General features: G+C 42.4%; 3 protein-coding genes across 6 annotated transcripts in view; 1 reads left to right on the top strand and 2 right to left on the bottom strand.

Annotated features, from left to right (window-relative positions):
* LOC137794564 (zinc finger protein GLIS1) overlaps positions 1–17,030 on the top strand; it is a 70,799-nt gene extending 53,769 nt beyond the window's left edge. The window contains exons 6-11 of the mRNA XM_068591436.1: positions 2,283–2,393; positions 4,907–5,048; positions 8,548–8,725; positions 15,437–15,567; positions 16,361–16,516; positions 16,610–17,030. Of these exons, the coding sequence (XP_068447537.1) occupies positions 2,283–2,393; positions 4,907–5,048; positions 8,548–8,725; positions 15,437–15,567; positions 16,361–16,516; positions 16,610–16,743 (852 nt within the window). The 3' untranslated portion in view covers positions 16,744–17,030. The remainder of the gene's footprint in view (positions 1–2,282; positions 2,394–4,906; positions 5,049–8,547; positions 8,726–15,436; positions 15,568–16,360; positions 16,517–16,609) is intronic.
* A 15-nt stretch (positions 17,031–17,045) lies between these two features.
* LOC137794562 (very long chain fatty acid elongase 4-like) lies at positions 17,046–21,506 on the bottom strand. Of its 2 annotated transcripts, none has more exons than XM_068591431.1 (8): positions 21,189–21,506; positions 21,038–21,095; positions 20,295–20,482; positions 20,065–20,145; positions 19,895–19,951; positions 19,680–19,794; positions 17,951–18,078; positions 17,046–17,852 (listed from the first exon to the last, which is right to left on the bottom strand). In XM_068591431.1, exons 2-8 carry the CDS (start codon positions 21,093–21,095, stop codon positions 17,688–17,690), a joined length of 792 nt encoding a protein of 263 aa, XP_068447532.1. In that variant the 5' UTR covers positions 21,189–21,506; the 3' UTR covers positions 17,046–17,687. The 2 variants fall into 2 exon arrangements, with proteins under 2 accessions (XP_068447532.1, XP_068447533.1); XM_068591432.1 differs by having other exon boundaries at positions 21,280–21,506.
* A 1,101-nt stretch (positions 21,507–22,607) lies between these two features.
* elovl8b (ELOVL fatty acid elongase 8b) lies at positions 22,608–27,430 on the bottom strand. 3 transcript variants are annotated; one of them, XM_068591434.1, is made up of 10 exons: positions 27,392–27,430; positions 27,197–27,278; positions 27,026–27,083; positions 26,440–26,627; positions 26,206–26,286; positions 26,005–26,061; positions 25,806–25,920; positions 24,927–25,054; positions 24,658–24,831; positions 22,608–22,903 (listed from the first exon to the last, which is right to left on the bottom strand). In XM_068591434.1, the coding sequence occupies exons 3-9, from the start codon at positions 27,081–27,083 to the stop codon at positions 24,667–24,669; spliced, it is 792 nt and encodes a 263-aa protein (XP_068447535.1). In that variant the 5' UTR covers positions 27,197–27,278; positions 27,392–27,430; the 3' UTR covers positions 22,608–22,903; positions 24,658–24,666. The 3 variants fall into 3 exon arrangements, with proteins under 3 accessions (XP_068447535.1, XP_068447536.1, XP_068447534.1); XM_068591435.1 differs by lacking the exon at positions 27,392–27,430 and having other exon boundaries at positions 22,608–22,926; positions 27,197–27,316; XM_068591433.1 differs by lacking the exon at positions 27,392–27,430 and having other exon boundaries at positions 27,197–27,316.
* Between the last annotated feature and the right edge of the window lie 477 nt (positions 27,431–27,907).

Genomic DNA, 27,907 nt, shown 5'->3' with positions numbered 1-27,907 from the left:
AATACTATTTACATTTTCTAACCTGCATGTCAGTTAGTAAAGCCTAAAGTGTCTTTATGAATTAAAAAATTAACATCTTGTAAATGTTACATGCTCTGCCTCCACGGGGGCATATTCAGCCAAGTCCATTCACTTTTATTGATTTATAGCAATTTAACAGACGACACCCCTCTATCCTTGAAACCTTGATTTGATTCCATATCTACAACAAAACTCTGCAAACAATTTTTCAACAGATGAAGATTATTTACAGATTATTTAGATAAATCACAACATGTCAATGTGTTCCTTAACACTTATTTTGAGAGCCTTCAAGTTGTTAACATGGCAACAGTTCATTTGTTTTAAAGAGTATCTATTTTACCTAAACACGATGGAGAGCGTTACCTTTTTTCCTTTCTCCACTCCACCTCAAAGTCAAAGTACCGAAGAAGCCAAAGAGCATAAAACCTGAGTGATGCTGAGCAAGTAGAAAGAGAGCTGTAGGCAAACAGTGGGAATCTCTTTAATCAGTAAGCGCTCGACTTTCTGCAAAACTTTAATTGAAAGCGATATTGGATTTTAACTTTATTTTTTATTATATTTCCATAACATTTTCACCCTGTGTTCCTTCCTGTATTGGCCAGCCGCCAATGCTTTTGGTACACGTTATAATAAATCACTCAGACCCTTTACTTAAGCAGAATTTTGAATGCAGACTTGTTATTCTATCATTTGGGGATTTTCTTCACCACTCTTTCCACAGTAGGGCAACTGATACAGCTAATCTGGGACCCCGATGCTTATACCTTCACATTAACACCCTGCTAAGGTATTCACTGTGCCTGCCCAGCTGCCCGCCCTGCCAAAAACACTTTGGGAGAAAATCATTTTCAAGCTTTAATGGTATTTATTCTTCACAGAAGTTGTGCTCGATTTTTTTTTTTTTTTTTTTTAATTCAAGGTTCTGCGCTGTGTTGGGTGCGTTGCTCGGCAAAACAAACATGGTGGAGATGACTGGCACTTTGACCTTGCAATAACAATGGCTTATTAACAGAGAAGGTTATGGTATGGAGGCAGAGCTAATAGAGACGCATATCTCCTTACACTTTAATGGCCAACTTGTATTACTGAGGATGAAAAAAAAAAATTGCAGCGAGAGGAAAAATCCCTCAATCAGCTAGCTCCATGCTATATTTGTTTGGTTAATGAGAAGAATGTGAAATGATGAGGAATTAGAGATGTCATGTCCTCTAATCTTACATCTCCCTCCTTACAGCCGTCTGTATGTCAGCATGCACACTGACGTACTGACCGTATGAAGTAGTAATACTAACTGTTTTTCATTGGTCCACAATATTCAATGCAGAACATTTCAGTCATATTTCCTTATTTGTGTAAAAAAACAACTAACGATTTCTCACGATATGATAGCTGACTGTTTTACACACGTTGTCAAGTAGTTATATAATTTGTGCCACTTTGGTGTATCAACAGAGGGTTTGTTACCACACAAAAGGAGGATATATCTATATAAATACATGCAACAGCAAGATTCGCTTCAAAGTCATGGATATAAATTAAAAAAACATAAGAGGGAGATTATGTGGTATTGATTATTTAATAATGGCTCTTTTCTTTTTTCTTTTTCATGCTTTTTTTCCCCTTCTTCTTACTTCAAATTCTGTCAGAATTTCTCAGCTGAAAGGTAGGACTTGAACTTTGCCTTTACTTTAACAAATTTCAATCTTTCCTGTGAATACATTTTGCATACTCACTCCCTAATTTCCCAATTTCTGCCAGTAGAGGCTGATTGCAGCCGTGGCGGTGTGTTCTTATGGAACGCCACTGCTTAGATTGGCTGGTGGGCTACAAACCCACCTACTGGTACTTTTACTTCGTCTCTACTTTCTCAATGCTAGTCATGAACGTACCGTTCCCTCCATGTCGCTGGCAGACTTCTTTGCCGGGAGGAGAGCAGACGGGAGCTCCGGAGAAGTGGAGTTGGTCCAAACTTCTGATGTTAATGTCACACATTAGCTGAGTTTGCCCCATGACTCATAAAAGTCACAAATATTGGTAATATGGTTGAAGAAACTGAACGCATAGCCACTGCTTTACAGACATTAACAGGACAATACAGTTGCGGCACCGCGGCTGCAATCAGACTCAATGTCTCTCATGCGTTCTTGAATAACTGCCCAACTTTTGTCCTTGTGTCTCTGTCCTTATTCTAATGTTTATTTTAGTGTATTGTACACTTTAAACTGGTGTGTGAACTATATCTTTCTCTCTGCTTGTAGAAACCGTACGCCTGTCAGATCCCTGGCTGCACCAAGCGCTACACAGATCCCAGCTCCCTGCGCAAACATGTCAAGATCCACTCGGCCAAAGAGCAACAGGTGCGTAGAAAGGTAAGACACCTTCTCCAGGGGAGTGATGAAAAGACATTTCAAGAGAAACCACAGTGCAGCGGTCAAGTATTATGTCATTTGTACGACATCTGTAACTTGACATTTACTTCAATGACATCAAATAAAAAGCAACGAAGAAGTACATGTTGTGTCTCTAACTTAAAGATGACAAGTCCGTATTGCGTTTCATTTTGCAGTTGTCTTAACAAATCCTCATGGGAGTACATACATGTGTTTGGCTTTGCCTGCATGTCACGCAGAGTAGATCTTTGCAATGACCTGCTCAAGCGCTACTGTGTCAGCGTGACTTCATTCAAGTCAATACGCTCGGGCTACAGGTCTCGCAAACGGACCACTTTATGTAATCTGTCCCGTTCTGATGTACTTTATCTGCAGATCCATCTCGTTGCTTTAATTGAGCGCTTGGGAGGCCGCGTAGAGGGGTGCCTTTGAGAATCATTACCCCAGCAATAGATCAGGTTTGACCACATTTCTGTCATGCTCGTGGTCAAAAGCCCATTCTTTCCCTGACTGGAAGCGGGTAAATAACAGAGAATGGGCTCATTGTTGTGGAAGGGGCTGGATAGTGGAAGTCTGGATGATGTGTTTCTTTGCTTAGCGCCGTAAAGGGAAACACATGTGTGCTTGTAGCATTGTTAATAAGCTGAGCTGTGGAATACCCCAGTGGCCAGATGTTATGGACAAATGTCAAACAAACGCTCTTACTCCACTCTTGGAGCGGCCCAGAGAAACTGTTAGGAGTGCGGCAGTGGGGAGAACAGGCCCCAATTACATGTGATGAATGTTTTGCCGGGCACTTATAAGGATCCCCAGGAGAACGAGCACATACACATTTACTGAGATGCAGTATCTCAGTGTGAAATCATAACGTGGATGATGCCAGCTGTGTAAAAATGTATCATCCGTGATAGGTAGAAGGTCCTCAAAGATTGAAGTCACGCACGGATATTACATTGTTAGCCGTCCACTTGGCTCATCGCTGTTGATAGCTGGGAATGATCAGAGGGAAGAGTAAATTGTTGTGATAGTACTGAAGAATGTTTCCGACCACAGCACAACCAGAAAACCAAAAATGTGGAATTTATTTTTGTGGAGTAACAAAGCCTGGATTTGTGGATGGACAGAAAGACAGGCGGACACAGAGAAACAGGTGGGCAGATTTATGGGTCGCAATGAGGATGATGATGGTGTTAAAACCTCGGGGAACAACACCAACCGTGTCACCTGGAGCACTTTATTTTATAGATACACTTGCTGGTCCAAATGACTCGCAGCAACACTGACAGGTTTTTATCCCCTCTGATAAACTCAAGCCAAGTATGTCGGAAGTTCAAACTTTAGTTTTTCCTCAGTGGAAATTGACTCATCACTGAATTAAAACAAGGAACATGTTCCTTATATGTATAAAGCATGATAAATACATTGAAATGATATCGCAGTTGAACCGATTACATTTTAGAATAAAAAACTGAATATGATTTAAACATTTGGTCTAACTTGATCAATGGTTCAATGATGATAAACTGCGTAGCTTAGAATTACATTGGTGTTGAGTTAATTAGTGCAACTGCACATTTGTTTCTCATATTAAGGAACCCAGTGGCTCATCGATGATGCATTAGTTTGTGGACAACAACAAAGGTTTGTGTTGGAGATGAATGATCTACATCAGGCTTTTATGAACGCTCAGTAAATCTACTGTCGTAGATATTGTCCACATGTCGGAGCCAAATAGATGCCATTACGATTTGTGTTAGATTCCTCTTTCCCCAACACACACCATGCTGTTTTACACACTCTTGGTTTAAAACGCCTTTATTTCTTCTTGTATTTCTTTTGATAATCAGCTACAGGCTAGTCCCAGTGTTGAATTTACAGGTCCTTTGAAGCTGAATCTCCTGAGGAAAAGAACTATGTGGTTGTTAGTTCAGGCCTGGTGTGTACCTCAGCAACTGTAAAGTTTCATTACAGAGAAGTCCACTGATGTATACAGCAGAGGTCAGCTGTTCCACTGATCCATAAGGCAGATGTCCCTTTCCTCCAATTGACATGAGTTTCCTTAGGTTTTGGTTTCTTCTGCGTTGCGTGTGAACGACTCTCCAGCTGAAATGTGTCTTCAGTTGCCCCCATTACTGTTGGCAGTGAGAGAAACAGAAGCAATCTCGCGTTGGCTCTGAGTTGGTACAGTGATCACTTACCCACAATGTCCAAGGCCAACGCGTGACTCAAAAAGGAGTCCTCCGGTTCCCCCTGACTGACAACGTATTCTCATTTGTTGAGTTACTGTTTCAAATTAACATTACTATTACGTTATTGCACAAAAAGAGAAAACAAAAAGGAAGAAAACACACCCCACATAGAGTCCAGCCTACAAATAGACAGAGCTGAGGCTGTGTTCTGTCCTTGGGTACTCTTGCAAACCAGATGGAGTGACTCAACATCATTTCTTGTAAACATTCTGTGTTTATTCTTCTGTTTTGTTTCATTGACAGCTTCGACCCTGTCCTCACTTGGAGCAGGACATCCTGAGTGACTGTCTGTCCATGCAGCACCTCCAGGGCTCCGCCTCCTCGCAGCACCTCTACAACGGCAAAGATGGCCGTTCTCCTGGCCTGGGCCAAGACATCTTCACAGGTGCACACACAGGATGCTGCCGTGTCATCTAACACCCTGATTAACTTCTTCCCCTCTATGAAGGAATTCAGTAATCTGATATTCAGCGTCAAAGTCTCTACTTTCGCTCTGTACCTTCCATAAAGTTGGGGACTTAGCGAGAGATTTGCGACAATAAATGAGTGTTTGAGTAAGACATTCATCATCAATAATTTGCCCAAATCGCTCTCCCAATTTGGCTTCTTCTGTCTGAAGAAATGTGTAAATTACTCGCCACTAGCCTGATCCTGGGTCAGTAGTATTTGCCCGAATTCCATATAATAGTATTTTAGCTAAATTACAGTGTTGTCCTTTTATAGGGGTGAAGAAGCGTATAACTCAAAGGGACCTTAAGTCCAGTATTTGTTGGAGAACAAATTCCATCTCTCAAAAACAATTATTTTCAGATTAAAAAAACAACGAACGTGTGAGTAATACAGTTTTTGTGTTAGATTTTGGAAAACTCTCCTGCTGTCCTTCTTTTCCCAGAGCACGCCAACCTTTTGGTGGTTCAAACGTTACTATCGTACACTTCCCATTTAGTACCACACACATCTTACACATTTATAATAATTTAAACCACAAATCTATGCTGTCATTTAATCCATGTTGATTTTAAGTTTCGTGAGACAGCTTCCATTCACGAAAAGTGAATTATTATGGCATGAATTCCTAATATATAACATTTTAATGAGTAATACATCTTTTATCATTTCCTTTTGGGCTTGGATAAAAACATGTCATATGATACCAGAAGTAGCACAATTAACGGCGCTTGAGCAATTCAAAATGTGAGCGCAGGAGACATTTGCACTCATATTTTGACTTGCTCAACCACAGTTAATGTCCCAAAAATCGATGGTCGGGGAGTATTTGTTCCAAAACAGAAGAACAGGCCAGCGAGTGGGGTCCGACCACCTGGAAAAGCAATCACTGAGTCATTGGTAGTCATCAACAGCAATGTCAACATTTCTGCAGATTTATTATGGTAATTTTGTGCTATCAGGCAGTAAAAATCATACTTTGGGCGTCTTTGTCAAAACACAAACAAATTACAGCACTGTAATTTATCTTTAATTGATTATACACATTTTCTAACAACATTTTTTTGGACTCTATGTGGTTAGTTATGTTTAGGTGGAAGTTTTACAACCTGGCGCCTTTATTTGTTTGGTTTGTATTTTATAACCATATCATGTTAACCTGTCATCCTGTCATGCAAAGGCTGCTAAATCCATTATGAACCGCTACAAAGGGAAACTTTTATTCATCACATGTGGCCTTTCAAACTTCCATTTTTCTAATTGATGAATTTGACCGTCACCAAACGTCAACGCTACTTGGTAAGAGGAGAGAGATAAATGGATTATGAGTTTATGACCATCCTAAAGGCAAGAGAGAGCTTCCCTGCTGCTCCCTCATTTCATGGACTCATCTGTCCTTGTTTTCTGCCTGTGCTCTGTCCAGTCTCCCCGTTGCTCTCTGTTATTGTTGCTGGAACTCAGCGCACCGTTGAGGACTGTGTACGCTCAACTTGTCTTTGAATGTCGAATTGGGCCTCTGAGTCTTGACTTTTTCCCCCTCGGCCGCTCTCTGTTTCTGAGTGGATCTTGCTCGCTCTCTTGTTTTAAATGGTTCAAAGCCCCAAGGAGCTCGCTCGTGAGCCGAAGCCAAAGCGTTCGGGGATGCGGTGTTATTCCAGGCCAGCAGAAATGTGGCGAGTTGGCATTCAGGGTCCCGATTTGCATGAGTTTCCCTTTGTTCCCGGGCCAATAGGATGCATGGAAGAGGTGGAGCAAAGTGGGCAGCTATCCCATCATTAACACTTGCGGAGCAGAAAATGAGTCATGCTTCCAGTCAGAGATAAACTTGTTTTCCTGTTCGGCGGTTAATAAGGCTGCTCTTATTCACATGGCTGCAGCGAGACTTACGAGAAGCCCCTCTCTGTTTTATAGAGCATAATTAGAGTGTTGCCTGATTACCCAGAGGAAGGATTCATCACAGTTTTAATGCAGAAGTTTACACGCTCCTGCTATCGTGCTGAATGGCCGATATATCTCTCCATATCCCTGTCACACTGAGCCTTCTTCCTGAACTTGACCAGAAGCATTTCAGAGCATAATCCTCTACAAACCCATCAGGACCACCAGATCCTTTCACTCTCCCTCCACAAGGAACTGAAATTGAGGCAATCACAGCCATTATTTGCCGACTGTTTTGCCGGTTTGGTAGCAGATGTTGGGGCTAAAGGGGAAAACATTTAAGCTCTGTGATTGATGATTTGGGGGTAATGAATCAAGCTTGTAACCATTTCAGAGTGCTGTCAGATCACGGGCCCAGCATGCTTCCACTTGAGAACAGCTGGGCCTGGAAACGGCAAAACCAGGAGCACCGATCTTTTCTTCCTTCCTTTCATCTCCTGTCGTCCCCTCTCGCCGCTGGTTAACTGCCCGAGACAGTCAGCGCGTCGCTCTCCTCCTGGACGCTGGGAAAGAAATCAGGCGATAAACGGAGCAGAAGATGGAGAGAGTAGATTTAGTGTTTTAGGGGGAATAAGGACAGTTCCAGCATTACCTTTCTTAACCAGACTCGGTTTAGTTCTTGTTTTTCACTATGATTGGTCAGTCGTCTCTCTCTGGAGAAACATGGAGCGGCAGATTATAAAAACTTGTAGAGGGAACTGATGGAAATGTCAGATGTTTGACAGTATTAGTTGATGGATATGCAAGTGCAAGTACTGGAAGACGTGCACAATGTGCTGACAAATTGACACCGATTTCAGGGAAATTGTATTCAAGCACATATGGCAGAACACTAGCTGCTTCCGAAATGCAAAGATACATAATTATCTTCCCAGCTTCATCTGCTAAAGCTGTAATAATTATTAGTTGTAGCCCTAGTGTGCGATGCATCTGAATAGAAAAATGATCTGTTTTATATTGGAGTCCACAGCTTGAAACAGTAGAAAGGTTGGCAACATGCAGCCAGCTTCACATGAATAATAATGCCCCCTGCAGTCCACTGTCTAAACAAAATGTTCATCAAAAATGATCTTTGTGCATGCAGAAATACATGACATATACGCCTGAATGTACTAACTAGCATAGCCATAACCGTGACCATCAACAAGCACAAGCACACACAATTCTATACAGTATACCTCCTTTTGAATTCCCTGTTTCAACGTGAGCATTCAAACACATGTAACATTTTAGTGTATTCTTGTTTAATAAGAACAAACAGCTGAAAGGACAAATGAGGCCAATCCCCGTGGCAGCACAAACAATGTACCCTAAATTACAAACAGCGCAAACACAGATCATTTTATTTTGCTATACAAAGCTCTCTGATTGGATGAAGGTTGTCAAAACAAAATCCCGTTGCCATGAAATGGCTTTTAATTTGCTCAAAGGAAAGACGGAGCGCAGGACCCTCGAGTTTAATTGGCACATTTACCCAATTAGCTTTGTTTGTCTTTCAGGCCTGTACGCTGGCTCCAGCACCCCCCATCACAGCGCCTCAGTGGAGCTCCTCCCCCCTCCCCCCAACGCCTCCGTCTCCACCGGCGACCTGCCCTCCCGACAGCACCGACTGGACCGGGACCTCGGCAGCCCTCATCACCTGTCGCCGCTGGCTGCCATGGACGGCGCAAGAGACGGGTGAGTCCTCAATATGGATGCGTGACATGGGTGTGTTCAGTGTTCCGCTGCGGAGATGCATCATACTCACCCCGTCACCGTCAAGGGGGACAAAGGGTGGGAAACACAAACATCCAATCTGGTGTTAGTGTACATTTCCCCGTTAATAAGTGGTAAACTCTCCAGAGAGTCATGTAAAGCTTTGTCACAGTCTCATGACTATTCTGATTGAATAAAGTCAAACATGTGCGGTAAAGTCATGTGACGTCACGGACTGGTGAGGTTCAGCTTTTTAAGATGAAGTTGGCAAAACATTCAGTGGTGGAAGATGAACAAGAACATTACAACTTGGTCTCAGTGACTATTTTCACACAGTAACATATCGGTATCCGTATATTATAAAAACACACAACTTTGTTCCTCTTTTTAGCACACTGATAGTATTATGATACGAACACTGACAATGACCCACTGCGTCTCCATTGTTTTTCACCTATTTATCTTCCTGAATCGAAGCAGATCCGCAGGGCGAACCCTTAGATCATATTAGGTTAAGCCTCTCAGTCCTGCTGACAAACGCGTTTGGCCGTCTTACTGGAAACAAACTGGACTCCACAACCCCCTACGACATCCCTCGTGGGAAGAGGGGCTGTGCTGGTCACCACAAGGTCAACGTGACACATCAATAACTCTATTTTTGGCACTGGAATCTGTTTTGATGAGTTCCCCCATCTCCACTGGATAGGAGAGTATCAATGCGATGACTGCAACCCCTTTGGCCGCACGTAATTTGCACTTTAATGAGCGTAAAATGTCTTAGGATCCTCGTTTTGGTGTTTTATCCTCAAATGACATGAATCAACACATTTGAAAACAGACAACATTCCCAAACAATCCATAGTGTAATGATGGACTGGTCTTTGTTTAACAGACCATCAAATACTGCAGCAGACACTTGATTTGTGGCGGGATTTTACATCCTCCACAAACAATGAACAGCGTTACATTGTGCCATCTCACAAGATGATGCATTTTCCAGACTATTTGTAAAAAATAGGTTCAACTGAGGAAAAAGCAATAATGAAGACAATGTTGTATCATGTACGACTTGCTACTTCTTTGTCAAAGAAGAAAAGGAGTTTCTAGTCAGTCCTGATTAATATTTTTGTAAATTTCATGAAGAAATGAACTGTAACGAGAATACATTAATTGCTGCACTAAAACACATTTTTAGAAAGCTACCAGCTCCCAGAGCATCCAAGAGTGCCTGGAAAAGCTGCAACATATCGAGGTGCAATTGTCTTGCTCGTGGACCCTTGAAAAGGACAATTCCTTTCATGTGGATGTGTTGTTCTTCGTGTGTGTGACGCGCAGCATGTTTCCTATTAACGTCGATGATTTCCCCCAAGAGCCGGCAGAGAGGAGTTACAGAGCCCGAGTGTCGTCAGGAGGCACAGTGTGCACCGTACTAAACAATGTGCCGAAAACCAGGGAGGTAGGAAAGGAAAACAGCCTTTTACAGTGTAATAACATTGAGAAAGAGGGGATGGAATCAAGCATCATAAACCCTGTGTTACAAAAGTGATCATGTTACGTACACATGCTTTCTTTTACCTCTGTGGTCCGCTCATTGGGTGTCTGTGTGTGTATATACACGTTTATGGTAGTGTATACACAGCGTAGACGTATGACAGAATGAGGTTTGATGGCCTTCTTACTCTCAGAGCCTCCCATGTATATGTACGTGTGTGTGCGCGTGTGTGTGTGTGTGTGAGTGAGAGGAGTTTACATATAGTTTATCCAGGAAACACACATGATTGCGTGTGATTGGGGTGTGAGGCACAGCAGACTGCTCGATTTCCAGCACAAACAGTGCAGCGGGCCGGCGCGGCGAAAGCGTCTGGATGTAAACGTCCGAGCGCCGCTCCGGGACGCCGGGCCGGCCTGGAAGCATCTGGAAGGTGATGTGTTGTTTCAAGCCTTGAAAGCAAGGCGCGGAACACTGAAATGACCTTGCGGTTTCCAGTGCCTCCTTCTCTGCGGCATGCACAATTACCAGCGTGAGGAGAGGAATGGAAAGTGAAAAGGACCTGAGGAGGGGACGCCGTTACGGCGGTGGCAGCGGCAGGGTTACATTATTGGATGTGAGACGTGCGTCTGTGCCTTCGGGTGCTTGATGAGGAACATCTGACCTGTGTGTGTGTGTGTGTGTGTGTGTGTGTGGTTTAGCAGTGAGAATCCCCGTTATGTAACCGGAGTGCCTCTTATGCCATATAAGTAATCTCCCGTGTTCCTCGCCGACCGTAAGCTCCGACGTACTTTTGACGTGATGACAATGCTTGAAGATTGACGCGGTTTCCCAATTTACAGATTTCATCACATCAAGATGTTTGAGCTAGAAGGAGTCATAAATGCACACACACACACACACACACACACACACACGCGCGTACTGTAGTGCCGTATCTGTTCATCACACACTGTGGACAGAGGGTGGGGTCAGGCGCAAAAGAAAAAAGCGAGTTGTGGCAGGGGACCTGCCGTACAACCAGCCGCGCATGAAACGTCGACTCACATTTGCCTGAAGATGGAGCATTTGATTTACATGTTTGAAGCCTTGAGTATACAGGCTGCTGCCAAAGTCAATATCAGCACCGCACTTGTTTTTCCCAAACGGTTTAGCAGGACATTAAACATTTTGACAAAATTATCAAACTAACCTGCCTCTACTGTGGCAGCCTCTGACCTCATAGCTTAATGTGTTTACTCTGGCTGAAATGGGCCATTTAGACTCATTTTACTTTGTAAATACCAGTGTCATTTTTCTGAAGCTAATATTTAAATATGCCAGTTAAAATACATTTGGCAATCGGCGTGGCACAAGTGCATGTGAATGTCGGGCCTCTCTCACAGAGATGGCTGTTCCGACCGTGGCGGCCTGTGCTCACAGAGAGATGGGTGGTAAATGTTGTCATTCACTGCTTCGGCCATGTGTGGTTATATAATTGCGAAGGGGGGAGTCTCCAGCCTTTTACCTGCGTATTGATATTAGAGCCCCTCCGCAAATATTAGTCTGAGGTGGTTTGATACCTCAGCAGTGATTGACACGGGCTAATTGAATTAGAGTGGCGGCAGAGACGGCACAGAGCTACATTAAGATCTCCTGCTTGAAGGGCAGTAACTCGACACTGTCTGTCTTCCAGCCATTATCATTCTGCAGTGATCCAAAAAAACGAGTGTCAATCTCACAGCCCAAACAAAACGGTTTTCGGGCTTGTCGATCATGGCAGCTTGTGGTCGCGCACTCATTTTGTGGTCCTCACTTATTAAATGTGCAGTCTTCAATTAACCCGTCCATGCAAATGGTTCGCTCTGAGGAAGGATTCAGATGATTTACTGTCAAATTCCACCAAGAAGGACGGTGATTAAAGATGGATCCCTTGTTTTGAGCACGGCAGTTATCTTTCCGGGACTAACGGGGAGCTTTTCGGGGCCCCGGGAATATCAGGAGCTCTGGCTGTGCTTTTCACACCGGGCCCTGCGGGGCCGGCTTAGCTTTAGCTTTAGCCAGGATGCTTTAGTCGGTCTCTCAAGCGCAGCTTTAGCTTGCTAACCAGAACCAGAAGTGTTCCCACCAATCTGTGCCAAAGAAGCCCCCGTCATCCATCAGAGGGGCTTAATGGTCGAAGAGATGAGAGGCGAAGCAGAGGGTGTTTGTGGAGAGCGTAGGGTCTATGGAGGACAGGGCCTGATCCTCACTCCCTGGGGGGACAGTTCATTGCAGGTGAAGGAAGACGAACGAGCGGCAGAGCACGGCTGCTCATGAATCTTCAGGTTTCTTTCCATCCCATCATGCGTCAGTTTGTCTTCAACACAACACAACACATCAACTTGTAGTCGTGCTTCTGGACAATAGTTGGGGTCGACGCCCGTGCCTGCATGCCTGAACACCAGTTATTTGGTCTGGTCTTTATCGTGGCTTCATCGGGCAGCAAGCAGTCCAGGTTGGAGGTCCTCTTCTTCTTACGTACTATTTAATTTCTCAGATGTTTAGTCGGGAACTGTGCTGAATCCAAACGTGTTCCCAGGATGACATCAGCTTTCCCTTATTACTCACACAACCATTTACTGGGCCACTCAAGTCGAAGTCCCTAAGCTGTGTTCTCATAAAACCATCCAGCCCGCCGCTTCCATCTCCTTCCGACACCGTCTTCACGCGAGGTCACATCCATCTGTTATATTCGACAGGACACAAAGGCATTTTACGTATCTGTTCACGCTCTCTTTAACCTCTCAACCCTTTTTCAATATGTATTAAATTGTGTCCATCAATCTGATAGCCTCACCTTAAAATCCCCTTCCAACTCCACCTTCAGGAATCAGCAGGTCAGCGGTCAAATCGCTCTCTCACGGCCGCGGGACAGGAGTGGGTGGGCCGGCTGGAAAAAAGCAGAGTAGTGCAGGATGGTCAGCGAAGATGAATATCGGGGAGAGAGCTTAACGTGGCATATGAAAGATTCCCCTCATACCTCGTGCCTGAGTAGCAAGCGAGCTCGAGACCAGGGCCGCGGGCAGCTGGCAGTGATTAGCTTATGATTCACTTTAGCTGCACATAGAGGCAGCTTGTAAAAATATGAACAGTATAACTGTTTCCTGAGTTTGTGCTGACAGCAGCTCCCGGGGGAACGCCGCTCTCTGCAGGAACACATGGCCACGCATTGGGCCTTTGCCAACCCATGGATTAACCGATGCTCGCTAACGGCTAGCTTCCGCAGAGCTTCAGGGTGCCACATAAGCTTGCACAGTTTGGGCAAGTGCAGGCGGTGCGCAGCCGAGCACCTAAATGAGATGCCCAGATGAACATGTTGAAAGAAGGCACTGAGTGGGAGTGTAGAATAATTGTGTCTTTCACAAAGACACTTTAACTTTTAAATTGCGTTGGTTTGTTAATCCTGCGAAATGTGATATTCCTTCTTCTTTTTTTATGATTAGCGGTGGTGGAGAAAATATTTAGATTGTTGTCATAATACCACACTATTAAATACCACTTTGCAAGTGAAAGTGTTTATATCACATCATTAATGGCTCTGGTCTAGTCAAGTGTCCCATAATATGAAGCAAAATGTACTAGAGATCTTAAAAGGTAAGCGTCTCCATAGAGCGGCATAATGCATGTCTCCATGTTATTTAACATTGTTGGATCGTCATGTAGCTGGTTGAGATGAAGCTGAGCTCACCACGTTATTTTAAGTTAGGTAGTTTAATCTTTAAGAATACATTTAATATGCTTTAAAAAAAAAAAATAGACTAATAACTAGTTTTCCTCTAAAATGTAGTGGACTATGATTATTGTACAAGATATAAGTACTCTAAAACTGTAATTAGATACAACCCTTGACTAAATGTACTTACTTACTTTCCACAACTGGTTGATATTATAATTGAAATCCCAGATTCAGAAGACCACGGACATAGTCCCTCACGCGCGGAGCAGCGGGTCACATGGCCGGCTCCAGCCAGGCCGAGCAGTGTGCAGTCATCTGAGGGCTCGGCCTCCTCCAGCAACACTCTGTCATCACGTTCATATAGCGCTTAGCGCGAACCATATGCTTCCACGGCACGGCGGCGCACAGTAACACAGCAGCAGTTTATGTGTTGGCATTCCTGATATGCAGTCATGAGAGGGTTCGAAGTAGCTGTTGAATATCTGGTGAGGTGATCGCCAAGAGAACTGCCCTTTTGAAAAGGGAGCGGGTCAGTCGGTCTGGATTTGGACCAGATCGCCGTTCCATTATGTTAAAGTCGAGTATGCGAGAGGTTGTTGACTCACGGGTCATTTCCTGTTTCTCCTCAACGTTCCCTTTTCATATTTTAGTTTCTGTATAAATAAATCCTTTTTTTCTGATGGCATACTTTACATGGTCGGTGATGGCATGTTGTACAGAACTCAGATGCTGCAGTGTGTGTGTGTGTTCATTCAAGATCCACTTTGAAGCAAAATGGTGGAATAACCATCGTAATAAACCTCCAGTTCCTTTTACCGCTTTGATCCCTGTACTGTGGTTTTCCCAGCGCATGACCCTTGTGTCTTGAAAACTTGTTCATACTTGATTTAAAGCGTAAAATGTAAATTATATTATTTTATGTCATTTGAGAGCGTTGGATCAAATGACAAATATATCCAATGGCATGGGCAAACCTTTATTTAAATCATCAGTGACCACAAAAAGCAGCCGATGTGCAAACCCCTATTGTTCTCTAAGCGGTTCGGGTCCACAAAGTCCCAAACGTGTCATCGCAATATGTCTTTTTCTCAAAAGTCGTACATGTAAACACTATTGTGTTTTCTTCTCTGTAGTCCACCAAGCCTGGGGTTCCTGATGTGTGTGTGTGTGTGTGTTTGTGTGTGTGGGTTGGCTTCACTCGAATGCACACTCTGCCATTTGTTGACTTAACATCATAATATGTGGTAGGAGGACGATTACGTGTGGGGAGCCCAAGTTTCCACACGCCTGGAATGTTTCTTCCTCTGTGTGTTTAGGATCACCAACGGCTCCGATGGGTTCTTCAGCTCGTGCGGTTCGCAGGCCGCCGCTGGGATCCTGCTCTGATTGAGATGTCACAGAGCGTGAAGCGTTCGATTGAGAACATGATTCAAGAGCGCTCGAGGAAAGAATTGAACAGACCGAGAGGTTTCAGTGTCGGCTTTTCCCTTTTCTGTGTCTCCTCCAGGGTGTCGGGTCCCCTCATGTCTCCGGGAATGAAGGGGACGGGGACGCCTCCTCCTGCGCTGGAGAAACAGCATGTCCACCCTCACCACAAGCCCTACTCTCACTATCACCACCATCAGGCTGCCAACGACGGTGAGGCCGACCGTGAGACGTCTGGCTGCATGCGACTCGTTTCAGGAAGTCTGTTTTGGCTTGAATTTGAAAATGTTCACTGGCCTTTCAATTCAATTTCCTTGAAATGTTTGGCGTTGCAGCTGATTCAGTAGAATGTAGTATTACTCCTGTATCACTTCCTGCGGGAATTTACCCCCCCGCCCCCTCTCTCTCCCTCCCTCTCGTGCCCTTTTTCAAACACTTGCTGTACAAGCAGATCCACATAAAAGAACCTCAATGGGAGGTTGTCTCGTAGAGCCGCGATACTGCCCTGTGGCTCCGTCGGAGCATTTTTAGTACGGAGAGAGATTAGAGTCGTAGAGACAGAGTGGGGAAAAACCACAAGCCGGAAGTCTTTTCCCTGAGCTGAATCAGCCAACAAAATGCTGGCTCACGTTTTCAGCTGTCTCTCAGCGCCCCGACATGGCAGGCACAGCTGTCACTCCAGAGCCTTTTTCCTAATGCCTTAAACACTGTTTTCCCTGTAAAGATCCACACATGGACGTCTCTCTAACCACGCTGTGGTCAGGGAATTGCGTAAAAAGAGCTGCAGGCAAAGGCTGCTTTCCCATTATTGTGACTCCTGCGGTCCAAACTGAGACGATGGGGATGAATGTTACATACTGTGGGGCTGGTGCAGTGAACACAAAAACAGATATAGCATTGTCATAATTTAAGATCCACATTAAGTTTCATCCGCTTTCTGACTTTTGGAAACTATCGCCTATAGACACTGGTGGCGGTCGATTAAGTCCGGTCTTATTTTTCCTAGAATACCAAGGCAGCTTTCAGAGCTGCTTCCATTTCGGAGACTCCTACAGGATGGAGCAGACGGTCGGCGGCGTCCACGTCCCGGGAGATTCTCACGCTTACACTTCCCATCAGCACAATGGCTACCACATGTCAACGAGCAACACTGGCACTGCAGGTGAGGACATTTCTACCTTTAGATTTAACCGACGACGAATGATTTCATCAGCTTTTATTTTAAACAAACTGCTCTTCATCACGTGCGTTCCAGGCTTCAACCTGACCCAGGAGCTTCAAGGCGGCGCCGGCTGCCAGTTCTCCAGCCCAGAAGAGAGCATTTTCTTCCAGGTGGGCAACTTCGACCGCAGCCTGAGCCACATGCCCTCCGTCTATACGGAGACATGAAGCAACACTGGAGCCTGGCACGCTTCACCACACCTACTCTACATCCTCTCACAGTTGGATCCCCGCTGCTCTACTTCCTGTACAATCTTATTTTGACCTATTTAGCCGTCAGATGGATGCGAACCCAGCAAGATGAAACGGATGTGTACTGTAATCTGATGAACTACTTGTCTTATTTACAAAGGTGCCCCACCATTAAGGTTCATGACCATGTCTCATATTTGCATTCCCTTATTCTCATATGAATCATTTTTACTCACTTTAAATGAAGGAATGAGTCAAAGAAATTACGCGGGAGTCCGTTTTTCTTATTAGTGAAGTTGTTCATAGATCCATATACTTTATTTCTTAAACTCAGAACTCATGTACACATGCAGGTTTTTCAGCATTAATATATACATTTCAAACACAAAACTCCTGAATGGTAATTAAAGATTTCCCTTTTTCTATCTAATCTACATGTTTCAATCTATTTTAGACTGAAGTGTTAAAAAGAATATATAATTTTGCAGTGTTTTAGCAGTGGAATATTATTTTTTTTAATTTCCATATTTTGTTGTGTTTTTTTGGGGGGGATTTATCTCTGGAGAAGGCGTGAACTCATTAATTCTGCAATAATGCAGAGAAAACCACCTACTTTATTGTTCTATGTATAAAATGTACAGTTTGTTTACAGCAGTCATTTAAATGTTTGTCATTTCTCAATTTAAGAAATAAATAATTGAATGATCATGTCTTTTTAAACCATGTATTTGACACTTTATATAAAATACAGAGAAAATGCAGAGAGAACTCAAATCTATCACATTAGTTTTACATGTCTGTCACTTAACGATGAGCACCAGGAGAACAACGTCCAGCCCGTGGGCCTGTTGCTCCCTCTAGTGGACGACATTGAGAACTGGTGACACGGAACAAAAATCCCTCAGGCCGACACAATACTCTTACTTCTGCTTCTTCTTGTTGAGGTAGCTCTGATAATAGAAGTTACTGAAGAGGACGATGAGCGTGACGCAGTAACCGAACACCGCTGCGTTCATGGCGTCGGGGAAGTCGCATTCAGTGAACAGGTTGTAGCCGGAGTGCAGAAGGAACAGAAAAAGCTGCACCTGGAGAGTTATTTGGGGTAAAGTTCAGATCAATTTACTTCCCAATCGCGGTGCGAGTACAGTCACAGTTCTTTAGAGACGGAGAAGAGCCCACTCACCAGCTGCAGAGAGGTCAGGTATCTCTTCCACCACAGGTACTTCTGCATGTGAGGGCCGAGCGCAGCCAGGCCGTAGTAAGAATACATCACGAGGTGAATGAAGGTGTTGACCATGCAAATGAAAAACGCTGCAGGATATAAAGAAGAATATGTTCAAATAAATAAATAAACAGTGTGACAAGTTAACACTTTAACTGCAAGTCAGGTCAATAAGGCTTTGGACATTCTAAACTGGCATTTGTCATAATTAGAGTGTGTCAATAATAAAAGTAAGGTATGTCAATAATGTCAAACTGTCAGTCGAGTATGCAACGTTTTGTTTTCACAATTCTTAACATCCTACGTCAAAGATTTCTAGGTACATTATGACAAAAATGTCATAGTAAGTAAAAATTAAAGTACTTGTATTGTATGTCATAATTGCCATTATATGTCATCTATTACATATGTTTTATGTCAAAAAATGAAAAAATAACAATGCAATCATGTCAAAAAAAGATAACTGTTAGAATAGTACATCAAAAAATGGAATAAACGTAATAAAAAATCTTTACAAAGTCATGACAGGTCATTGTAATGTCATAAATGTTCATAGTATACCATTTAAAAATAAATAAATCATAGTATAGTATGCCATAATGAGGTTTACCAAGTAGAATAAGAAGCGGACGTGACGTATTACAAGTTATTTACTTAAACCTTATGAATGGATTAGTCTGACAAGTGTGCTTATAAAACATTAGAAACAAGACTTTCACATGAAGTGTTACAAAGGCAAGTACTGATAGTAAGTGAATTAGGTATGAGCTGCTGCAAGTTTAAACTTGTGAGGCACTAAACACAGAAGACTGCAAAAAAAAAAGGTTGCCAAGGCTTTTTGTTAGTGCTACAGTTTAGCTTCAGAACATTTCAGCCCCACGAGGCAGTAATTAAGCTTTTGTTAGTTGCATTAAGGAAACAACGTCAATGCAAAGGAACAGATTTGGTCACAAAGATGAGAATTTGAATGAATGAGCTTCAAGATGGAAATTACTTTGTTCTTGGAATTAAATGGGGTTTTTTTGTACATTTTTGAGTCGACTGTTTTGTTGCAGTAGCCTCTTTTGTTTTTCATTTCAATTAGCATGTGTCCTTTTTGATATTTTTTCAAATTAAACATCATGCCATCGTGCTAAAAACACACATCTCACCCTGTCGTAAGCTCCTTCTCCTAATATGCATTTAGAATGGAAAATAAAACTCAAGTTAACGCTTAAATGCGTTTTCAAAAGGTCAACAAGTTCAAGCTGTAACTCTATAGCTGGTGTTATGCTTCAGTTTTTCTTTTTATTTCCTACAAATATCCCAAAAATACTAAAGCCAACAAGTAAACGTGTCTCTCAATAATTTCCAACTTTCCAAACATGTCTGCGGCACTTAATCCAAAGTCCATTTCTTTCCGAGTAATACATTACAACTGCAGGACACTGTTGCTTTTCGCGAGAATGCATTTTCCAGCTTTAAAGTGTGGATTAATACACATTCAAAATAAACTACAGTATCCATCGCAGTGGAGTGGCTCACGTAGTCATATTTAATAGTTTTGTTGAATGAGATATAACTGTTAATGTATAATTGGTTTAGTCTTTTCATGGGAAACATAGAACATCATCAGGCAATAATCTTCATACACGAGGTCATGATACATCATTATAGCACTTAAAGTAAATGACTGAAGTAATTGACTTACACTGTCCGCCGGCCACATACTTCATCCCCACCCACCAGTTGAACATCAGGGGGCCGTGGTGGTAGATGTGAAGGTACGTCAGCTGGCTGTTCTTCTTCCTCAGGATGAAGAAGACCTGCTCGTCGAGAGGATATCGTTACAGTTTTAACGCCGCGTTTTCTTTACAACTTTGAATTTCACTGACGCTACAAAGGTCTTAACAAACATATACGCACCGTGTCCGTGAGCTCGATGACCTTGGAGAAGAAGAACCACCAGCAGGCTTTGGCCATCTGGAGGAAGCAAAACAATGGAGGAAAATGAGTTTTATGTAGAATTGAATCTGTCCGAAGGAGTATTTTAATGTTAATTATGTTCCACAAACGTGTCAAAGACACCTGCTTACCCTCACTGCCAGAGGGCTGTCACTGTAGTCTACCGGCTGACAGAGGAGGCTGTAGCTGGAGAGCCAGGATGTGACCACGAACTGGGAAATGTTCATACAATTACTTCATAAAACCAACATATCTAAAGCTGACTTTGAAAAACAGAAATCCCTGAGAGGAACCATAAGCTACTGTGCCCATGATTGATCTGATTCCCCTATTAAAACAAAACCAACAGCAGTACACACACCTCATAGAACATGTAGGCCGACAGGCCGACCATGGCGAAGTTGTAAGCAATGAGAAAGCCTTTGAGGTCAAAGGGTTCTCTGTGTTTCATCAGACGAGGGCCGGCCCAGACCACACAGAGGTACACCAGGAAGATGATCGCGATCGGGACGGGGGAGTAGACCAGCGGCCACTGGTCCGCCCTCTTGTCTGGAAGATAACAAAGCATTGTGTCAGAGACTATTTACAAATGTGGAAATAAATTACAGGCAACACCTCTGGATAGAATTACACGTTTAAAAAAAAAAAAAAAAAAAAAAAGGCGCCTTCCTTGCAGTTGCCCAAACAAATTATCACATTTTTGTTGTTTTAGTCAGCACAGGAAATGCTAGGTGTTCACAGTGTGTCATGTTTTAGTACAGCATTGTGAATCTAACCCAAATCAGAATAAAAATATTTACATATTTGAGAGGAGGGTGTTTTATATGTCGAACAATAAAAAGCCCACCCCCCCCCCCCCGTTCTTCTCTCCCCTTCCCCACTGTTACAAGATAATACCATTTTTTTTTTTTTTTTAAAAGTGTCATGGTGGTTTAACATGTGACAAGCTACAAAGCAGTCATTGTGAAGACAAGCCGGGGCAGCACATCTGCATCGCCCGACTCCTACACAAACACACACACACACACACACAGACACACACAGACACACACACAGGCGTATTGTTTCACTGAAATGTAAAAGGGAAAATATTCATCATCATACCGCCGTTTTCTACCAGTATCTGGTGCACCGACAGGACGCTTTGCCACGCCGAAGCCATCTGGAAACATCAAGAAAGTTGAAGACCGAATGAGGAAGAGAGAAATAAAACAAAGAAAAAACGGTGAAAATAAATGATAAACACTCTACTCACGGTCGCAAAAAAAAAAATCGAAACCGGCCTTTCAACGGTGAACTTCAGTGAGCACTAGCTGGCCAACACGTAGCCTATTAGCAAAATTCACCTTGCAAGCGCGCGCCGGGGCCAAATCCAGATTTTCGTCCAACGATGAATGAATGAAGGTCGATTGGAGCGACCGGCCGCACCAGAAACCGATTGAGTTAATTAAACTCAGTAAACCGAAAACTACCGCACGTGGATAGCTACAATGGCGAGTTGTCTTCCATCTGAGTAACTTTGAAAGACAGTGGAGAAAAAGTACTGAGAACTGATTTGGATCACTTCCTGTTTGTCTTCACTACTGCGTTTGGAATTTTTTTTTTTTTTGAGTTTGACAGAACCAGTCTGCTGTTACGGGTGTCGCACAGCAGGGGGCGCTGTTTCCCGCAACAACGGGACCGACTTGCAGTCTTTACTGTACATTACTTTGCATTTATTGCTTATATTCTTTGTAGTATTCCATGTTTTTAATGATTTTATCTGTATATTTTTCATTCAATGAAATCCACCTCTTGTCCGTGAAGCAAGAAAGACAGATAGAGGGACAGAGAGATCAACTACTGAATTATAAGTATTATTTAAAGAGTAAGCTACCCAGCAATACTAAACTAAATTTAAATTAGCCCCACCTGAAGCAGCTACAACATTATATTGATGAATCATTCATTGTTAATATTATATATATATATATATATATATATATATATATATATATATATATATATATATATATATATATATATATATATATATATATCTCCAGAAGGAGTCGTTCTGCACAGAGAATAATTTTACTTTTGGTACTGAATTATATTTACATTACATTTAGCTGATGCTTTTATCCAAAGCGACTCACAATACGTGCATTTAAATATGAGTACAAACTCAGAAGAACAAGAATCAAGAAAATGCAATTTCTTCAATAAAGTCAAACTACAAAGTGCTATCAGTAAGAGACATTTAAGTGCTACTACTGTGCTACCTTCCTTATTCAAGGTGTAGTCGAAAAAGATGTTTTTAGTTTGAGATGGAAGATGTAGACTCTTTCTGCTAGCCTGATGTCAATGTATTTGGACGCAAATACTTTTGTTCTTTACTCAAGTTCCATTTGAATGCAGGTAATCGTAATAGTAAGTATGATTTGATGTGTCACAGGGTCAGTGGGGAAAGAAGTATTCAGAACCATGACATACCAAAAAATCTATACCGGTTAGTCATTGTAGTGTGGATAATGTTATATATTTATGATACAAACATATTTTGTTACTTTCACCATAATAAACAACGATAAAACAATTCTTGATTATTATATTAATTATTTATTATCCAAAGTTACACTCGCTGGACTTTTTGTCCACGAACATGACATTTTTATTGTGTTAATGAGCATGAACAGTATCTTAATGCTTGTAAAACATGTAGACTAGTCACAATGTGGTGATTAAACTATTGTGATGTGTTGGTATTTTGTTACCAGTGATGGACTGTGATGGTACAATATTCTATGACCATAAGGCACATGTGCATGAGGAACATCATAGTGGACTTCAAACACAATACCATCGAGATTCTTGTTCAACAGAGATAAAGAAGGCGCTGGGGGAGGGCAGTCTGCTGTTTGGAGGATTTTCTGAGATTGGTTGTTTCTTGTTATTCTTTGTGCCGGTGAGATTCTGCCTTTCCCCACCCTGTGGGAGGATAAAGGTGGAATCTGTAATTAAGAAATGATTCTAGAGTTAACATAAAACCTATACACTCGCTGTCGCTTCCTGAAACAAACTCAACGACAACATGACGGCTGTCCGTCTTCTTAAAATAAAACTTCCTGTGAGAAGATGATTAACTTTAACAGCGGCTCCAAACTGCAAAGTGATATCAGGATAAAGGGAGATTGCTGTTGTAAAGACGTTCTGTCCTCTCAGTTTCACATCATGTGCACATGCAGCTTCTACCGTCTCGATATATACACTTCAAACACTACAAAACGCCCGAAAGGAAACTCACGTCATTTCCCCTTCTTTTCATGGGTCTTTTCTCTTTTATCTGAAACATTCATTCTATTTCAGACTGAAGTCTCAAAAAGAATATATAATTGTGCCAGTTGTTTTTGCAGAGGGGAGTAATTGTGTACTTTTTTGGGCGTTTTAGATGTATACCTCTTGAGGGTTTGAACTCACTCATCCTGCATCAATGCAGAGAAACCAAACTACTACATTACTATATGCCTTGAACGTTTGTTTTCCAGCACTCACTTGAATGTTTGTCATTTCTCAATTCAAGAAGTAAATAATTGAACGATCACATCTTTTCTGCCGAATGATGGCCCTATAAACGCGAAGTGAGTGACGAAATAGCTTTTACACCACTAAACCGTTGCTCTTCAACAATTTATAGCCGCCACAATGTTTCCGGGATCAGTTAGCGATTCCACTTCCTCACTTCGGTCGTCGCTCTACCCAGCAGGGCTCGACCACAAAAAAAAAAAAAGCCTCATTTGAGAAATTTAGAAGGAGCCCTAAAACATAGCAAATAGTGGCACTGTTGTTTCTCTCTAGTCATCCATATTTTCCAGCACAGAATGTGTTTCAAACGCGGCTTCCTATTCCATCCTGTATTTGCAGGCCGTTGACACAGTTTGATGCAGGAGTTATAAGCTCACGTGTGGTGAGTGTGTGGTGGAGGGACAGAGAGAAGGGAGAGTGAGGGCGGATGCACTGAGACGATAGAACGTCTATACAAATGTTCACGGGGTGGCAACAGGCTGGCATGGAGACTTGAAGGCCACCCTAAGCCCCCTGGGTAGAGCCACGCCTGCATAGAGCAGCATGGCTGTAATTAACCTGGTCGTAAATCAATCGACCAGCGTCTGGAAGCTGAAGCCGGTTAGTTATCGCGCTTGTTTCTTGCACCGTGTTTATCGTTTAATGTTATGCACCGTTGAATTCATTCAAATACAGTCGTCGTCAGATTATTTGACTAAGCCGTAGCGGAACCGTGGCACGTGATGTGCTGCTTCACGACACGTTCAAAACAAATACGACTGTGATCGCTACAGAAAACTGCAAATAAACATTCATTACTCAGGAATTCACATTCCTGACACTGTTGCTGTAACAATTTGGCCACAATTTCACACCTGCACGTTCCACCCACATAATGGGTTTCAAACTAGTCCTGTTGACATACAATACAAAAAAATGCAGAGAAATCACTTTACACACATGAGGTGCATATATGAAATGTTCATGTTTGACTCTGAAGCTTAAGTCTGTCCCTTGATGACGAGCAACAGGAGAAAAAGGTACAGACTGTGGACGTGTTGTTCCCCCTAGTGGGCACTGGTGGGTACTGCAGACACAGGGACATAAATCCCTCCAGCGACCACATTACTTTAGTCAGCACCTCTCATGAAGCCTCGGTGTGTTTGTGTGTAACGCCTCACCGCTGCTTCTTATTTCTGCTTTTTCTTGTTGAGGTAGCTCTGGTAATAGAAGTTACTGAAGAGGACGATGAGCGTGACGCAGTAACCGAACACCACCGCGTTCATGGAGTCGGGGAAGTCGCAGTCAGTGAACAGGTTGTAGCCGGTGTGCAGGAGGAACAGCAGGAACTGCAGCTGGAGAGGCACTCGGGGGTAAAGTTCAGATCAATTTACGTCACAAACACGCTGTAAGTACAGTCACAGTTCTCCTGAGACACCAGCCCACTCACCAGCTGCAGAGAGGTCAGGTATCTCTTCCACCACAGGTACTTCTGCATGTGAGGGCCGAGCGCAGCCAGGCCGTAGTAAGAATACATCACAATGTGAACGAAGGTGTTCACCAGGCCGATGAAAAAGGCTGCGGGATATGATGAAGAAGATGAAATGGGCTTTTTCAATTGTTTTTGGTATGTAAAATGTTTCAAATATGTAGAGAAATGATAATTAAAATACTAATAGTGATTGATTAAATATCATAAGGCAGCAGATGAACAGTAGGATGAAGCAAAAAAAAGGCACTGGAGTTGGCAAGACTTTCTGTTATTAGTAGTTTCAGTCACGTTAGACCCGTAATGAAGCTCTTTCTATCCGCACTACATCTGTGTAATGGACCAGATAGCGTTGGATCCCGAAGGAGATAAAGAATTAAAGATCTTACAGGATGCCAGAGAAGTTACTTACAACCAAGATAAGTTTGAGTCAGCAGTTTTGTTGCAGGAGTCACTTTTTTCTGTATTTTTTGTGCGCTTTGGATTATTTTTCAATTTAAAGTTCATCATACTGCCTTACATAGGCTTATTTTTTTTTCTTCAATAAAATTATACAATTGTGATCTGTTTCTCTAAAATGACGTCTTCAGTGAAAATGAATGGCGTTTGGATTAAATGCCATAGAACATTTACATATGGAATAAACTTCAATACCTATGGGAACATGTCACCCAGCGCAACAGCATTCATGTGTTTTTAAGACATAAAACACTGTGGAAGTCAATGACCCAGAAAAATAAGATATAAATAAGACAAAACTTTATTGTTTAATTAATCTTTTTGTGGGATTTGTGTTCAAACATATAGATGATATTATCACGAGTAAAGTAGTTGACTTACATTGCCCGCCGGCAACATACTTGATTCCCGCCCACCAGTTGAAGATCATGGTGCCGTGGTGGTAGATGTGAAGGAAGGTCAGCTGGCTGTTCTTCTTCCTCAGGATGAAGACGATCTGCACAGAGATGGGAGCAACAGTTTCAGCTCTTCATTCTGAATTTCACCGATGCTACAAACGTCTTAACAAACATATACGCACCGTGTCCGTGAGCTCGATGACCTTGGAGAAGAAGAACCACCAGCAGGCTTTGGCCATCTGGAGGAAGCAAAACAATGGAGGAATATGAGTTTGACGTCGAATTGAATCTGTCCGTAGGAGTATTTTAATGTTAATTAAGTTCCACTTTTATCTTGTGAAAGACCAAATGTCTGCACAAACGTGTCAAAGACACCTGCTTACCCTCAGTGCCAGAGGGCTGTCGCTGTAGTCTACCGGCTGACAGAGGAGGCTGTAGCTGGAGAGCCAGGATGTGACCAAGAACTGGGAAATGTTCATACAATTACTTCGTGAAACCAACATATCTAAAGCTCCTCAAATCATAAACAAAGAAATTCCTGAGAGGAACCAGAAGCTACTGTGCCCATGATTGATCTGGTTCCCTTATTAAAACAAAACCAACAGCAGTACACACACCTCATAGAACATGTAGGCCGACAGGCCGACCATGGCGAAGTTGTAAGCAATGAGAAAGCCTTTGAGGTCAAAGGGTTCTCTGTGTTTCATCAGACGAGGGCCGGCCCAGACCACACAGAGGTACACCAGGAAGATGAGCGCGACTGGGACGGGGGAGTAGACCAGCAGCCATGGGTCTGTTCTCTTGTCTGGAGGATAACAAAGCATTGTGTCAAATACATAAATTACAGGAAACACCCCTGACTGGAATTATTCATTGTAAGAGCCTTAAGCACCGATTCACAACATTTGTTTTGCTTAGTGTGCACAGGAATTGCACGTTTGTTTTGTACATTTTTTAAAAATGTTTAGCTCAGATTATTGGTGTGCAGTGTTGTGAATGTGAGAAGCATAACACGTCTTAAGATTTGAGAGGAAACAAATCTGGTTTTGTAAGACAGTAAAAGGGTCCTCCCCCGAGCGTGGTGACTAATCACGTGACAAGCCGACATCGTAAAACTGGAGATACCTTCTTTTAGTTCTATATTTATACAGGCTTACTGCGAACTAAAGAAACATGTACTGTTTTTGGAGGAAAAAACCATACCTCCGTTGTCCACTATCCTCTGGTGAACAGAGAGGACGCTTTGCCACGCAGAAGACATCTGGAAACATCAAGAGAGTTAATGAGCGAATTAATAAAACCAGTAAATAGCCTGGAGCATTTCAGACGAATCTACTCGTGGATGCACACCTCGCAGCGAACACGTTGTTGTACCTTTGAACACTGATGTTATCTGGCACATATGTATTAGCAAAGTTCAACTTTGGAGAGGGCGCAGCGGTCAGATCCAGATCATCTGCAAAGCATGAATGAGGACAGACTGGAGCAACCAGCTGCACCAGAAACGCAGCTGCTGCACGAAACCGGTGCAGAGAAAACAAAATCACTGCACAAAATGTACAAACGTACAAACGCTCCGTTATCTCGCATCGCAAACAGTTAAAAGGACAGTTGAGTAACTCCCGAGGAGATTAGAATCGCCCGTCACCATTGGCATTCTCTCTTTGAGATAGGATCAGTTGTTACGCGGTCAGCACAGCAGGGGGCGATGTTTCCCGCCAAAAGAGAACCGACTTTCATTATTATTTTAGTTAATTACGTAAAATATTAATTCCAACTGTTAGACTAAGAATATACATATATACATTTATTTATATTTTATATACATATATAACATATACATACGAAAAAAAATCTTAATCCCAATTGTTAGACAAAAATATATACTAAACTCTGACACACACACACATATATACATATATATATATATATATATATATATATATATATATATATATATATATATATATATATATATGTATACATACACATACATATATATATATACATACACATACATATATATATATATATATACACACATGCATATACATATATACATACATACATGCATATACATATATA

Source organism: Clinocottus analis, unplaced genomic scaffold (assembly GCF_023055335.1).
Source record: "Clinocottus analis isolate CAN_PGR_092001 unplaced genomic scaffold, fCliAna1.0.p SCAF_25, whole genome shotgun sequence".
NCBI lineage: Eukaryota > Metazoa > Chordata > Actinopteri > Perciformes > Cottidae > Clinocottus > Clinocottus analis.
This window is presented reverse-complemented; position numbering and strand designations above follow the sequence as displayed.

Excerpts from the sequence above, each read along its gene's own strand:
- LOC137794562 (XM_068591431.1), bottom strand. The coding sequence starts at position 21,095 with ATGGCTTCGGCGTGGCAAAGCGTCCTGTCGGTGCACCAGATACTGGTA. Across the intron at positions 20,483-21,037 it reads GATACTGGTAGAAAACGGCG|ACAAGAGGGCGGACCAGTGG; the intron begins GTATGATGATGA and ends GTTATCTTCCAG. Across the intron at positions 18,079-19,679 it reads GTATGTGGCCGGCGGACAGT|CGTTTTTCATTTGCATGGTC; the intron begins GTAAGTCAATTA and ends TATATCCTGCAG.
- elovl8b (XM_068591434.1), bottom strand. The coding sequence starts at position 27,083 with ATGTCTTCTGCGTGGCAAAGCGTCCTCTCTGTTCACCAGAGGATAGTG. Across the intron at positions 25,921-26,004 it reads TCATCGAGCTCACGGACACG|ATCGTCTTCATCCTGAGGAA; the intron begins GTGCGTATATGT and ends ATCTCTGTGCAG. Across the intron at positions 25,055-25,805 it reads GTATGTTGCCGGCGGGCAAT|CCTTTTTCATCGGCCTGGTG; the intron begins GTAAGTCAACTA and ends CATATCCCGCAG.